This window comes from Thalassophryne amazonica, chromosome 1, assembly GCF_902500255.1.
Source record: "Thalassophryne amazonica chromosome 1, fThaAma1.1, whole genome shotgun sequence".
In the NCBI taxonomy this organism is placed as follows: Eukaryota; Metazoa; Chordata; class Actinopteri; order Batrachoidiformes; family Batrachoididae; genus Thalassophryne; species Thalassophryne amazonica.
The window spans coordinates 74,582,076-74,598,784 of record NC_047103.1 but is presented as its reverse complement, the minus strand read 5'-3'; the positions used below and the strand labels follow the sequence as shown (position 1 = coordinate 74,598,784).

At 40.5% G+C, this 16,709-nt stretch overlaps 1 protein-coding gene across 2 annotated transcripts in view; it reads right to left on the bottom strand.

The window, feature by feature from the left end:
- The window catches only part of wdr37 (WD repeat domain 37), a 91,281-nt gene that overhangs the window by 47,488 nt on the left and 27,084 nt on the right, over window positions 1–16,709 (bottom strand). For both annotated transcript variants that reach the window (XM_034171825.1, XM_034171816.1), the window contains exons 3-7: window positions 11,185–11,281; window positions 10,843–10,938; window positions 5,670–5,734; window positions 1,184–1,322; window positions 444–515 (exon numbers count right to left, since the gene is read on the bottom strand). In XM_034171825.1, the coding sequence (XP_034027716.1) occupies window positions 444–515; window positions 1,184–1,322; window positions 5,670–5,734; window positions 10,843–10,938; window positions 11,185–11,281 (469 nt within the window). The remainder of the gene's footprint in view (window positions 1–443; window positions 516–1,183; window positions 1,323–5,669; window positions 5,735–10,842; window positions 10,939–11,184; window positions 11,282–16,709) is intronic.

Genomic DNA, 16,709 nt, shown 5'->3' with positions numbered 1-16,709 from the left:
AAAAAGAGCAGTCAGATGATGATGATAATAATAATAATAATTTCTTCCCACTTCTCCCTTTTTGCTCGGAGTCACCATAGCACATCTGATATGGAACTGCAAGTTGATTCTTTATTACATGAAGAATGTGCATGCTAGGTCTTGAACTGGGAACCTTCCACTTTGGAATCAAGTTCACTAACCACTTGGCTACCACATCACCCAGTAATAACAATATTATTATTATTATTAATAATAATAATAATAATAATAATAATAATAATAATAATAATAATAATAATAATGCTTAACAAACAGTAATAAAGACATCAAACTCCAAACAGCTATTCAAACACATCGGAATTTCAAAAAGATGCATGTCATTCAAATTTACAATTTGATGTCTGAAATGCCTGCATGGTCATAAGCAAAGTCTAACAACCATCTGTAGGAGTTAAACTTACCTGATCCTGCATGACCAGCATACCTCAGGAGGCATTTTCCAGTTTCTATACTCCAAAGCAGGGCTGAGTGGTCTGTGAAAGGAAAACAAGCGATCACTGTAAACATTTCTCTGTCATCACACTATCTAACACTTCAGTGATATTAAAACATAGAAATGGATTTAAAAAAAGACCATCAGGCTTTAATTACAAGTACGATACAGTGTATTTTATAAAGTGAGCCATCTCGCCATAATACCAATTAAATCAAACACAAACTGAACAATGTAGCTCCAAAAGAGCTTCAGGCTTTTAGAAGTTATTCAGTGTTCCCCACCATAATATAGGCCTTGCACAGCCTCTTTCAGAGCACACTTTAAACTTGGGGAGTCAACTGAGAGCTTCTCTGGACGGTTCTACCCATTTCTGTTGTTGCAGAGGTTAATATGAAATATGTAAAACTATTCCTGTTAATACATATTCCTGTATGCACTTTACAATAAAAGCATTTAAATAAAAAAATTAGCAACAGCCACAGAGCAAAATGTTTTACTGTGAAAGTTGTTATCATTATGGAATGCCAAAAGTTGTAAATTATCTGCACTTATCCTACGACCTACACTTATTAACGATTTCCTAACAAGACTGACAAATTATCACTGCATGCTTTGTCACGACCTAAATAGATTCTATCTCACGTGTGATAAAGGAAAAGATAGAAGAGTAACTCAAAACGACAATGAAGAAAAGAGATTGTGCACCTGCAGATGCTGTGCCCAGGACCACTGGCTGAGTTCGGGTTACACTGAGGTCCCAGATCCCATCCCGGTGGCCCATGTACTCCTTTAGCAGTTGGCACAAAGCTCGGAAACCTGTGGTTGCTTTGAAACTCGAGACAATCTGAATGGAATGGGGAAACGTTGGATTTGATGTTAAGAGAAGGGGGGAGACAAAAACAGTGATTCATATTCTTCAATGCCTTTATTATTGTCCAAATTAGAGGCCATTGTCAATTGCTAGCATATATTATAAGAGATGCGTTAGTAGTTGTTAAAAAAAAAAAATTCCTCTTGCACATGATTCCTGGTTGGGCTGATGAGATATAGTGTGGGATGTCATACCTAGAACATCTTGCAAAGGTCAATGGTGTATACAGGTCTTAAACATTTCCTGTCAGAGGATGACTTTACTGCATCTATCACACATGGAACAAAAATGCGATAGTTGTTTATATGGAACGCACATGATCGCAATGTTATTGCAACACTGTTAAGGTACTAACCATGGTGTGGCAGATTGTGAGTATTTCTGATTACAAATAGATCAGGCTTTTTTCTGTTTCTCATGTGCCATTACTACTGGCAGGCACAGGGACACTATGCAGTGGTTGGCAGTTGTGCAACAGTCTGCGGTCTTGTGAATCCTGTACAAATTGTCTGTGGTTTATCAAGATTTCTTGAACATTTGCAAAACTCTACTATAGCACTACACCTGTTGAGACTTCACTGCAGTGCAGGCGATTACAACAAGTTGCAGTTATTTACAGTACACAGTAAATTTTGCAGAATAAAATTTACTCTGCTGGGATAACATTTGGTCCCAGTTCAAATAGAGTTAAATATACTCTATCACAGTGCTAAATCAACACTATTACAGTGTAAAATCAACACTTATTGGAGAAGAAACACTTGATCTGATAAGATGGTACAGCTGATTTCACTCTATAACAGAGTGTAATTTACTCTATTTAGACTAGGACCAAATGTTATCCCGGCAGAGTATATTTTACCCAGCAAAATTTACTGTGTACGTATATGCCAAATAAACAGATTTTGTTGCATGTGTGAGAGGGACATAATAGTTTATTATTCAAATTCAGAGATGGCGAAATATCAATATTAGGACAGCTTTATTTGTTCCAAGAATTTTGGCCAAGTGGTGCAACTTTAAAATAAGATGTTCTGGGGTGACAACAGGGCCAGATTTACTAGCGATTTACAAAAGCCCAAAAAAACACCTTTGGTGGAATAACCCCCCCCCCAAAAAGGCTTCTGTTGCTTGTTACTAGAGGCTAGAGGCACAGTGAAAAGTCAGTGATGGATCATACAGTTCAATTCAATTTATTTAATTTATATAGCGTCAAATCACAACAAAGTTACCTCAAGGCGCTTCACACAAGTAAGGTCTAACCTTACCAACCCCCAGAGCAAGCACACAGGCTGGGCAAATGATCACGGAAGGCATCCGCCCTCTGACACAACCCACTGCACCACCTAGAAATGACTGTCCTCAGAAAACATACATCCAACAAAAACCACCAGACCAAGCCAGCATCTCACAAACACAGTCCCAACACAATAGAAGTAAAACACCACACCAACAAAAAAGGAATCAGGTATTAAAAAAAAAACGAGCAAATCACTGCCCCCCGAAAAAGCGAGTCATTCACTGCCCATCCACAAAACAATATACAGGAGCACACAGACCCAGAACAGTAGGAACTAGAAAAGGAATTGGCAAATATGATTGAAGAAACAAGAAAAATGGACATGAAAGAGCGTCCAAAACTGATTAAAGGAAAATAAAAAATTCAAAACTATCCTGCAAAAAGTTAACCTGGGGCTGGCTAAACTGGTCCCAGAAGGAACCACGTTGACTGATTTAAACTCTATAAATTATGGAGCGGCATGGTACATACAAAGTAAATTAGCCCCACAAGATTTGGAGAGAAAAATAACCACAATTAAGAAAAAGAATACTGTGCCACAATGGAAAAAAGACCCAAATGGCAAAATTTTTTGGAAGCCAAAACCATAAGCGGAATCTGCTAAAAATAGTAAATCGCATTACAAGAAAATACAATGTTAACGATAAACAGCTGGGTGGGAGGCTGGCTGAACATCAAGTCTTCATGAAATTGAAAAATTCTGGAGACCACTCTTTGAAGACCCAAAACAACACCAAGAGGCACAGTGGATTGAAAAAATAAAACAGAAAAACAAAGACAAACAGCAAATGCCAGCAATTGTAATCACTGAAGAGGAGATCAGAAAAAAAAGAGTGAATACAGTAACTTCAAGGCACCTGGCAACGACAAAATCACAAATTTTTGGCTGAAAAGACTGACAGCATTGCACCACCATTATGCCGTGGCTTTCACAAAAATATTGAAGGGAGAACAGGACACACCAGACTGGCTAGCGACTGGGAACACAAGCCTACTACCAAAGACCAAGGAAGCACAGCTTCCCAACAAGTACAGACCCATCTGCTGCCTAACAACAACGTACAAATGGCTGACAGGAATCATAGCGGATGCCATTTATGAACATCTGAACACTGGTGACTACCTGGAAAATGAACAGAAAGGTTGTTCCAGAAAACAGATTAGGAGCTAATGACCAGTTGCTGATAGACAAATCTATCCTGGAGGACTGCAAAAAAAGGACGAGGAACCTCAGCATGGCTTGGATTGACTACAAAAAGGCATTTGACAGCGTGCCACACTCCTGGATCATGAGGTGCTTAGAACTCTACAACATCAATGAGGAAATAAGATCTTTCCTGAGAGCACAAATGAACACCACCATCACCCTCAATTACACAGAGGGACAAATAACAATCCCAGACGTACGAGTTCAGAGAGGGATATTTCAGGGAAACAGCCTTTCGACACTTTTCTTCTGCTTAATCACAGACCCGCTCAGCAAAATCCTGAAGGAGCATGACATCGGGTATGACTTAAGTAGAAACAGAGGAAGGAAAAATCAAAAACTTGTGAACCATCTGCTGTTCGTGGATGATATGAAAATCTATGCCAATACAAAAAAGGGACTCAGTCAGCTTGTAGAAACTGTCCATAAGTTCTCCAAAGACATTGGTATGGAATTTGGACTGGATAAATGCTCAAAATGCACAATCAAAAAAGGTAAAAAGACAAAAACCGAAAACATACAATTGGATGAAGGGAGCAACATTGAAGATGTGGCTGTAGACTCCACATACAAATACTTGGGAATTGAACAAAATACTACAATCGAGCACAACAAAATGAGAACAAAAACAACACAAGAATACCTAAACCGCTTAAAAAAGATATGCAAAACAGAGTTGACACCAAAGAACAAGATCACAGCCATAAACCAGTTTGCAATACCAGTGGTGACCTATGGATTTGGCATAGCAGACTGGCCACAGCAATAAGCTTAATAAGTTGGACACAAAAACCAGGAAGATGCTCACCCTCCACAAAGTCACGTACAGAAATCAGTGCATGGACAGAATATATCTCCCTCGCAGAGAAGGTGGTCTGGGTCTCACTGAAATCAACCAGGCCTACAGAGCATCGATAATAAGTATTGGACAGTACTTAAAGAGCTCTGAAGAAGAAATCATGAAAAAGGTCACACAACACCACAAGAAGACCTTATCCGAACAGACCTCAATCACCAAACTGGCAAAAAACTTTCGTGGTGTTAAAACTCAAAATCAGCTTGTTAGTAGTTGCAAGTGTATTGGAGACAATACTGGAATTTATCGGATATCTATAGCTTCCGATAAATTTTTGGGTGGTTTAGCGGTTTAGCTTTATAAAAGATAACTTTTCAGTTAGCTGATTATCTGTTATCAAAGCTCATTTTTTGGTTAGCTGTGCCCACCACTACCCTTTGGTACTGAAATGTTCAGTTCAGTGGTTGTCAAGTTATTTCTATGCTCACCCCCCCAACACACACACACAATGAACAAATCCAACCTGTATAAAGTCTGAAAATTTTATCACTGCAACATTGCAGGTAGTAAACACTACAACGTTACTCAATTTGGATGTAATTCTACATCTTGATTGTTTTATGTCAAATCCACTGTTACGGCGCACAGCCAAACTAATAAAATTGGTGTTATTGTCCAATTACATTCAGACATAACTGCATTTGTACTCACTTACTTGCATGTTGATTTCCTGTGATGGAAATCACCATTTCTATTCTATAGAATTAATTGAAAAAAATGCATTATACATCATTATACTAAAGAATTAAACATTGACTTTTGTTTGCCCATTCTTCATATTGTGGCCTGAAGGGAAGGGGGGGGGGACTTCTTTCCATTGACTTTGCAGCAAGGCTGCATTTGATAACATGTAAACACTAAACCAGGACTGAATCCTAACAGACCAAATATTTACAATAATGACAAATTTTATGAGCTGTACAGAATGAGCTAACACAGGCAGCTCATGTCAGTTACCTTGCTGGTTGAGGCTTTGTAAGTTGTCTTTAGCTTCTGTGAAAGTTGACTGGTGCTGTGGCTGGCTGTGTGTTGAAAAGACAAATAAAAGAAATTCATTAGGATAAAAGTATACCTATGTGGATGCAATAATGGCTGATTAAAGTCAGCCATTAGTGATGTGTATGTTAATGCATTACACTCTGATTTGGGACACATTTACATCAGTTAACAGATGAGCAAATACTTAAGAAAGATACTTAACAAATACAATGCAGCGTCATATTTACTACTCTCAGACTATCAATAATACTTACATTCTCTCTCTCTCACACACACACACACACACACACACACACACACACACACACACACACACACACACACACACACACACATCACTTTTAGAAAAACTGCCATTTCATAATCTAATAACTTCATCAATTTTCATTCAAATGATCTCAGATATTAACAGCATGTGCAGAAATAACTCAAAATTCTATGTTTAATGTTTTTTCTTTTCAGGTATTCACTGGAAACTGTATGTGGTCTATTAGAAAAGAAACCGACCTTTTTATTTTTTTCAAAAACTATATGGATTTGAATCACGTGCGATTACATCAGACAAGCTTGAACCCTCGTGGGCATGTGTGAGTTTTTTCACGCCTGTCGGTTGCGTCATTCGCCTGTGGGCAGGCTTTGAGTGAGGAGTGGTCCACCCCTCCCGTCTATTTTTTCATTGTTCAGGAATGGCTCAGAGACTGCCGCTTTGCTTGATCAAAATTTTTTCAGAAACTGTAAGGCACATCCGAGTGGACACCATTCGAGAAATTCAGCTGGTTTTCGGTGAAAATTTTAAGGGCTGATGAGAGATTATGGAGTATTACTGTCACTTTAAGGACAACCCACTGAGCCGGAGGGCGCGCCGTGCTCCGAGCCGCCGTCGTCAGCCTGTTTCGAGCTGAAAACTTCCAAATTTAAGCCTCTGTTGACCCAGGACGTCGTGAGAGAACAGAGAAGTTTCAGAAGAGGTCGGGATCAGCAGTTTATCCGGACATTCCACTGTTAAAGGAGATTTTGTAATGAAAGATGTGCGGATGGATTTGCACGTCGGCAGGCAGCTGCTCATGGCCCGGCGCCACAGAGAAACACCTCCGTGTTGATAACCATTCGTAAAATTCAGGCGGCTTTCGGTGGTTTTCAGTCGAGTGAGTATCCAAGAAACTGTTTAACAGCTGGGCATGTTCAAACTTGTCCCGTAACGCTTCCAACGGAGGTGTTTCTCTGTGGCGCCGGGCCATGAGCGGCTGCCTGCCAACGTGCGAATTTGTCCGCACGTCTTTCATTACAAAATCTCCTTTAACAGTGGAATGTCCAGATAAACTGCTGATCCCGACCTCTTCTGAAACTTCTCTGTTCTCTCACGACGTCCTGGGTCAACAGAGGCTTAAATTTGGAAGTTTTCAGCTCGAAACAGGCTGACGACGGCGGCTCGGAGCGTGGCGCGCCCTCTGGTTCCGTGGGTTGTCCTTAAAGCGACAGTAACACTCCATAATCTCTCATCAGCCCTTAAAATTTTCACCAAAAACCAGCTGAATTTCTCGAATGGTGTCCACTCGGATGTGCCTTACAGTTTCTGAAAAAATTTTGATCAAGCAAAGTGGCAGTCTCTGAGCCATTCCTAAACAATGAAAAAATAGATGGGAGAGGTGGACCACTCCTCACTCAAAGCCTGCCCACAGGTGAATGACGCAACCGACAGGCGTGAAAAAACTCTCGCATGCCCACGAGGGTTCAAGCTGTTCTGATGTAATCGCATGTGATTCAAATCCATATAGTTTTTGAAAAAAATAATAAGGTCGGATACTTTTCTAATAGACCTCGTAAAAGGTACAGCTGCAGTCGATACTTTCCAGTGATTCATATTTCATCCATCACGATTAACTGACCTTTTGCTTCCGAAATATTAATGTAAAATATCCTGATGCATGTTTTTAAACCACTGCCCCCATGTGATCAGCCCAGGAGGTGACGATTACATGGCCAAGCCAATTACAAAAGTTGATGTTTTATATGAATTACTAAAGCCCCCCGTCACACATAGCAAGAATGTGCAGGAACCAGACCAAAAAAGCAAATATTGCCATAATCGGACGCAGTCGGGAGGAAAAGAGGCGTGGTCAGCCATGTCAGAACGTAGCCAGTGAACTTTAATTTCTTTTTGTTCACTTCATCAGCACAACGCAACTCTGTACATCGTGATGTTGGTTGGATTACCACGCAGAATTAATTTTTGCCATGGTTATTTGCAGCACACAGCAGCCTGGTGAGAGGCTTTTCATCACAGGCTGTGGTGTGGATCCTCTGCACTCTGCGCTGTCCTGGAGGTGAGTTTCATGTTTAACAATGTTGTCATGTCCTGGCAATACAGTTCCACATCGCACCTCCTACAGAGTTTAGATGGTAATCAAGTAATAAAATGTATATTACAGCGGTGAAATCCGTACAGCTCTCACGTGTGCGACGGCATGAGACCACGGAGAGGCACAGCGCCACATGGTACTTTTGGTTTGATTGCACGCTGTTCACACCCACTGTACATGATGACTGTGTGCCACATGCATGTTATTAGATATCAACATTTTCTTTTCCCTCCCTGGCCAGGGTCCAGTGGAAGTGGACATCCATGGCACAGCATGCCAGCAGGCTTTGCTGTGACCGATTGATCTCAGAGCTCAATCAACCGCAATCAGATCTTTTCAAATGCTGTTTTGATGCCATCAGAATATGTACAATGCGATCAGATGATGCAAAAACTGCACATAGACTGCTGTCAGATGTGCATCGCATCTCGATGGTGCCAAGAGTGTTCTAAACATGTGTAACACACTCAGGACAGCCAAGCAAATGGGACTAAATATGTAGACTGCTCAGAGACTCCCGTCCGTAGGTCTTCAGACCGCACCTCAGTGCTTCCCAATTGTGGCCGGATGTGTCATTCTGACACCATTCAGCCTCAATCGACATATGTTCATGGATGGAATGTTCACCGAATAGCGACACTGCCTGTGACAATTTTAAACAAATAAATACAGAGTGATGCCGAGATGCTGTCTTTTGTGGAAACAAACAAACTTACAAATGCATCCAGAAAGTGTTCACAGTACTTCACTTTTTCCACAGCTTGTTATGTGACAGCCTTATTTCAAAATGGACATGGACCAAACTATGCCTAAACCGTGTTAACTTCACTAGTGATTTGCATCACTTTTTACCAAAATTGGACTAACTTTAACTTTTGACCCCTGTACAAACCAACACTGACCTTTGTCACCATTCTTGCTGTTTTTATCCCATAACTCCATAGAACTCAGTTACAGACCGTCCAAACCATACCTTTTTGGAATCTTTATGATCAGGCAAATAATGTGGCATAGGTTTCAATATGATTGGAGCATCTTTTAATTTTGACTCCTGTGTAATTCTTCAATTGACCTCTACCTTAATGCCAAATGAAAAGTCAAGTGGCCAATCGATTTTTTCAAAAGAGGATTGTCTGGGGACTATTTCTGCCAGATTTGATGCTTTTATCACCATTTGCAGGATTCCACTCTAAATATTCTCTTATCTGCTGCACTAAACAGTGTGGCTTCGTAGTAAAAGAGTGCAGGTACTCAACTGGCCTGCCTGCAGTCCAGACCTGTCGGACATTGAAAATGCGTGGGGCATTATGAAGCACAAAATACGACAACGGAGACCCTGGGCTGTTGAACAACTGAAGTCGCACATCAAGCAAGAACGGGAAAGAATTCCACTAAAGCTTCAACAATTAGTGTCCAGTTCCCAAACGCTTATTGAGTGTTGTTAGAAGGAAAAACTAACATGGTTCATGTTAGTTTAACGGTGTTGTCAGTGTTATTGATTAATTGTGTTTTTGTAGTTCAATTGGTTTAGTCAGTTTAGTCGTTTTATGTTGCTGTTACCATGACTGACTTAAGTGTTGGTACAACGGGTGAAATGTGTACTGCTTTTAATGTCTTCCACCACATCTCATAAAAGCACCGGTTGACAGCAGATTGCAGAAAATAGAAAAAGCTATTTGTGCATGCAATTTTGATCACACACAAACTATGGACAGCTGACATTTTCCATTTGGTATGCTTTTGTGTTTCAGGTCAAGGTTGAATGGTGCCAAAACCGAATGTTGATAGGATTACTATTTTTAGAAAAGCTACATGTATTAGCTAACAACACTGAACAATGGACATTGGTCTTTAGATTCTGGACTCACACGCCAATCCAGCAAAAGGCGGTAAATCATCTATATATTAAAAATGTGCATGCATGTGTGCGTGTGATTTTATATAGTGAGTTCAATATAAGTACATAATATAATTGTAAATACGTTAAAAATACATGAATGACACTATTTTGTCATTTAAAAATCAAATGACAAAATAGAAGTAAAAATAAAATAATAATAATAATAATACTGATAAATATAATAATAATAATAATATAGTGTGTATATGAAAACAAGAACCTAAACAATTTATAAAAACATTAAGATAGTAAATTAACATTTTAAAAATTTCATAATTAACAGGAAATTAAAGAGCTGAGTTCTTCAAAAAACTGCTGAGGTCTTAGGTTCTAAGAACATTCTGGACCTACACGTTAAAATCATTATAGAAGCTTTGCACAGTTTATTACCACCCTTAAAAAATGTCAGCTACCTATTTTATAAACACTACCCACGGGCAACACGTTAGTACGTATGTAACCCCCCCCCCACCCCCCAACAGGAAATATCACATTGGCCAAGTGTAAAGTGGCAAGCTGACATGTTAGTTTCAACAAACCACGGCAGCTGTATTCATATGCGCAAGTTCCCTTTATGAACGCACTTCTGTATCTCCGTTGTAACAATCTGCCATAAATATGATATGAGCTATAATCTGATTTACATTAGCTTAATTAAAAACATTTTTGACACAAGCTTTGACATCTGTAAGTCAGTACTAGAGACAGAGAGTTCCATTTTGTGCATGTCTATTTTTGAAAAGCTATATCACTATGTCCACTGACATTTTCCATTTCAATGTCAAAGGTAACAGACGCTTATGCTGAATCTATTTGTTTACAAGAGACTTGCGATATAACAAAACTCCAGAATATGGAGCAAATACTGGACCTTTTGTCTTTAGGGCTCCCTTGGTGGGGTCCCCTCCCTCAATAGTCTGTCCATCTCCAGTCAGACGTTCATTCAGGGAGTCAACTTCGCGGCGTACTGTAATATTAACACAGTGAGACGACATCAGCAGACAAACACTGGCCATGTGTGCTGAAACCATCTGGCTGGTCAATCAACACCCGAAGATCAATAGAAAATGAACCAAAGTAATCCAAAGAGAACCTCATTACACAACTTTTTAAAACATATTACATCTAATGTACAAAATGTAAAGTTTAAATTCCCCTCTGACTTTATTTGATTCCAGTTAGTTTTGCGCTGCTGTTCATGTTAATGACTCACATTCAAGGTTTTCTATGTAGAGGTTTTCAAACTCGCGTTCAATCTGGCCAAACAGGTCAAGAAGATTATTCCGCAAGGACAGGGGCAGTTTGGAGTCCTGGACAAGGGATGGGAGCATGGGGGGAGGGAGGGAGAGAACCTGATAAACATCACTGAGGTCTTCAAACAAACAAGTACCCCGGGGAAGGGGGAGCTGATCAGTTTTTGCATAAACAGGTTTCAATTTGCAGTTTTTATAAAATGTGAATTTAAAACAACATTTGCAAACAGTCACACTATGCTTAAGTTTTGTTGAGGAAAGACACACAGCAGCCAAATTAAAATCTCTGGTCAAACATAGCCTATTGTGCTGGTGACACAAACTGCTGGAGAAAAATCAGCAACATTATGAAATGCAGAATGACAAATTGAAACTACATAACATGCGGTAGTCACAGTCTCAAAATGTACCCTTCAACTGATTTACATGCATGGATAATCCCAGTTATAGACTCTATCCACTGACCTCCAGATTATACCCAACTAGTACGCAAGTAAACACAGTAAAAAACAAACAAACAAATAGCCCCCCTCCCCATGAGAAAAAAAAAAAATCCCAAAAGGTTGCATTTTACAGCTTGTCTTTTGAGCTGCCGGCCATTTCTTTAGCCATCTGAAAGACGAGGAAATCAAATACCGTATTTTCCGGAGTAGAAGTTGCAATGTTTTTTTGTTACTAGTTTGGGAGGCCCTGCGACTTATACGCTGAGAAATCATGTTTTTTATTAATAATTATACTGTTTACATAGGGCTTTCCCAGGAATCAAACCACTAAACAAAATAATCTCCAATAATAAAAGAATAAATAGCAATAATAAAAGAACTAGCCAATAACCCACCCCACGACGGGTTTGATTTATCAAACGACAAAGCCAAGTGTATGTCACTGCCATTCGTAGCTAATGTGACCATAGCATAAAACATGAAGCGTACTTAGGGAATAGAAATTGTGAAAGAAATCAAACTCAACATTCACTGACCACTTCATTAGGTACAGCTGACTGGTGCCAGGTTAGACATCCTTTTGCTAACAGAACAGCATTAAATCTTTAAGGGACAGATCACTGAGGTTCTGGAAACATTCCTGAGATATACTGGTCCATATTGACATGATGGCAACATACAGCTGCCACACCATTACACCACCACCACTCCAAACTGTTGATACAAGGGTGGGTGGATTCATCAATCATGCACGGTTCACACTCACTGAAATCACTTTTCTTCCCCGTTCTGATGTTTGGTTGGCATACCTACATGCACTGAGTTTCTGCCAGATGATTGGCTAATTAGCCATTTGCATGAATGACCAGCTGAACAGGTGTACCTAATACAGTGGCCAGTGAATAGTTCTCTCTGTAACTGGATCCTGGACTTCCTGACTGGGAGACCTCAGTCAGTCCGGATCGGACGAAGCACCTCCAGCCCCACCACGCTGAGCACTGGGGTCCCCCGGGGCTGTGTGCTCAGTCCTTTGCTGTTCGCCTTGCTATCTCACGACTGTGCAGCAATGCACAGTTCGAACCACATCATCAAGTTTGCAGATGACACAACTGTAGTGGGTCTCATCAGCAAGAAGGACGAGTCAGCATTCAGAGAAGAAATGCAATGGTTAATGGAGTGGTGTAGGACCAACAACCTATCTCTGAACGTGGACAACACTAAAGAAATGGATGTTGACTTCAGAAGGACAAGGCACGATCACTCTCCACTACACACCGACTGCTCAGCTGTGGAGATCCTAAAGAGCACCAAATTTCTTGGAGTTCAGCTGGCAAAGGATTTCACCTGGTCACTCAACACCAGCACCATAACCAAGAAAGCCCAGCAAAGTCTCTACTGCGAAGGCTGAGGAAGGCACATCTCCCAATTCCCATTCTTACCACATTCTACAGAGGAACCACTAAGAGCATCCTGAGACCCCTCACGCACTTTTCACCCTCCTACCATCTGGAAAGTGGTACTGAAGCATTCGGGCCCTCACATCCAGACTGTGCAAAAGCTTCTGTCCCCAAGCCATCAGACTCTTCAACAATCAGAGTTTCGTCTGAATAACTGCACACATTTTAATGACTGGGATAAAGACGCGTGCGCGCACACACACACACACACACACACACACACACACACACACACACACACACACAAAATCTTTTAAATCTGTCTACATATAAACTTAAGCATATACTGTGTAAATTGCATTATACTGCTCCCATTACTCCCTCCCTACAATTTATTGTTTATTGTTTGCAACTGGGCAGCATGGTGGCTTAATGGTTGGCACTGCTGCCTCACAGCAAAAAGGCCATGGGTTCGATTCCCACCTGTGGCCTTTCTGTGTGGAGTTTGCGTGTTCTCGTGGGTTCCCTCCAGGTGCTCCGGCTTCCTCCCACATCCAAAGACACGCAGGTTAGGTGGATTGGAATCTTTAAAATTGTCCGTAGGTGTGTGTGTGACTGTGTTTGTTCGTCTATATGTGGCCCTGCGATAGATTGGCATCCTGTCCAGGGTGTACCCCGCTTCATGCTCTACGTCTGCTGGGATAGGCTCCAGCCGCGACCCTTAACTAGAGTGAGCGGTTGAAGATGAGTGAGTGAGTGTTTGCAATTGTCTTATGTATTTATTGCACTTATCGTCCTTTTGTATTTAGTGTATTGTACTTATTGTAAGACGACTGGCGCTATTGCACATGCTACTGCAAATGTGCACTTAGTTGAATTGCTTAGTTTATTGTCCAGTGTAGCACCTTGGTCCTGGAGAAATGTTTTGCTTCACTGTGTACCGTACACCACTGTGCATGGTTGAAATGACAAATAACCTACTTGACTTGACTTGAATGTACAGTGGTCTGCGGAGCTGCACGGTGTGTCTGGCTGTGGAACTTGTGGGGACATAAAAACACATATTGGCACCAGACATGGGGTTTATCGAAAAGACTAATCAGTCGCAGACAAGCAGCTCATTTAAAATTTAATGAGATAATTGGCTAGTGAAAGCTGAGCTCTAGTTGTTGTGGCAAATAATTCAAGGACAAGCAGAGAAAGCACATCCTGAATTACTTTCATTACGGTGCGCAAGGACAACTGTTGATGGTCTCAGAAGATATTAACATAAATGAAATGTTAGACAGCTTGGTATGATTTTTGACACCATTTTGCTCTTTGACATTGTAAAATATCAAAGAGCAAAATGGAAATAACAAGAGAGAAATAACCAAGAAAGCCATTTTTACACTTATGTTGTCAGAATATCTTCTCCACTGTGGATGCTTTGACAGTGATCTGCACAATGGGATTAGTGACAACAATGTACGGTAACTGATTAGTGCAAGATTTTGTTGATTGAAGATGGAATCCTCAATCCAGCATGACAAAGACAACTGTTGAGAAAAAAGTGACTGCTGAAAAAAACAGTGATGTAATATTAGCATGAAGCTGGCAGCGTTCAAAAAATTTAAGCAAACTTGTAAATTACTACATGAGATTGTCACATAAAGTTTACATTTTCAAATACTTATATGTTGATCGGTGAGATCCACCAGGATGTTGATTTATAAAACCATGCAGAATGCACACAATAAATGGGCATGTCTGTAGTATAAAAAAAATCACAATAAATTCAAAGTGTTTTGAGTATAACCAGTGAATATATAAATGGCATAATTTGAACTGACACCTCCTACCCCCCATCACCCCTTGGTCACATAAGCAACAAAAGAGACGCAAAGTGACCAGCTGCTATTCATTTTCAATTAGAGTTAGTGTTTTACATAGTAGAGAAGCTTGAATCTTCCCAGTTTACTTTAAACCGGTTAACACCTTGAGACAGAAATTAGTTCACCCTAAGGACAGGATCCCTAGTTACAAACAGAGCAATGTAGTGTATTATATCAGATGTCAGGAAAACTGTAATGAACACTACATAGGTGAGACTAAGCAACCTTTAAACAAGAGGCTATACCAGCACCGCAGAGAGGTCGCCAGTGGACCTCAGTCTGCAGTTCATCTCCACCTGAAAGACACTAACCACACGTTTGAGGACAAGGAAGTTAAAATCTTAGCCAGAGAGAAGAAATGGTTTGAGAGAGGTGTCAAGGAAGCATTCTTTGTAAAACAGTTGAAACCCAGCCTTAACCGGGGAGGGGGTCTCAGACACGCTTTGTCCCCTGTTTACAATGGGATACTCAGGTCAAAGCAGTTTCAGTCTTTTGTTCATGGTAATGAGTCATTCACATCATCAGGAGAGTCGTCAAGGGAGCCATCAGGGGAGGCTTCCATCCCATCATTAGGAGAGTGCTAACTAGAGCACAATAGGTGCTAATTAGAGCTATTGTTTAGTCACTAGCCTATAGCAGTCGGCCTCTCGGTAGGAGGGGTCTGGTTAGGTTAAACTCCAGCTTTTGTTGGCTTCTGGTTTATTCTTCTCTACAAGAGTCAAGACAGAAGTCAGACTACCAGAGCAAGAATTTTAGCTGAGGAAGCTTCTGTGATTTGAAGCGAAACATCCTCACATCAAGCAACCCAGTCCAGTCGAAGATTCAAGCTTCTCTACTATGGAAACAACCTGGACAACTGAGAGCCTACACAGAAACTTAGTGTTTTACATTGACAAGAGACAAGTGATCATTATGCTACCAGCTGGGCGGAGCCAAAAGTACATTTTATGTTAATGCTGAGTGATGCGACATGTCAACCACCAATTCAAGTGAAGACAGTAATTTATAGTAAAGGTCATGTTAAAGCTGAAAAACATCAAGCCTCAATTACATTATTTTGTCATAAGGGTTTGATGACAAATGAGGAATCATTGCTGTTTTTTTCTGTATAGATCAGCAGATGTATCGGTATTGTAAAATTTTTACTTCCCACTATCAGTATCGGCCACCCCCCCAAAAAATCCATATTGGTCAGGTTCTCTGGTGCCCTCTTATTTCTCAGTACTTGTCAAGTATTACAATCCCAGTTCCAATGAAATTGGGACGCTGTGTAAAATGTAAATAAAAACAGAATACAATGATTTGCAAATCCTCTACAAACTATATTCAATTGAATACACCACAAAGACACGATATTTAATGTTCAAACTGATAAACTTTATTGTTTTTGTGCAAATATTTGCTCATTTTGGCAGCATGCGTTGCTCCAAAACCTGGATGTACCTTTCAGCATTGATGGTGCCATCACAGATGTGTAAGTTGCCCATGCTATTGGCACTAACACACCCCCATACCATCACAGATGCTGTCTTTTGAACTTTGCGCTGGTAACAATCTGTAGGGTCTTTTTCCTCTTTTGTCCGGACGACACAACGTCCATGACTTCCAAAAACAATTTGAAATGTGGACTCGTCAGACCACAGCACAGTTTTCCACATTGCATATTTCCATTTGAAATGAGCTTGGGCCCAGAGAAGGCGGCGGCATTTCTGGATGTTGTTGATGTATGGCTTTCACTTTGCATGGTAGAGTTTTAACTTGCACTTGTAGA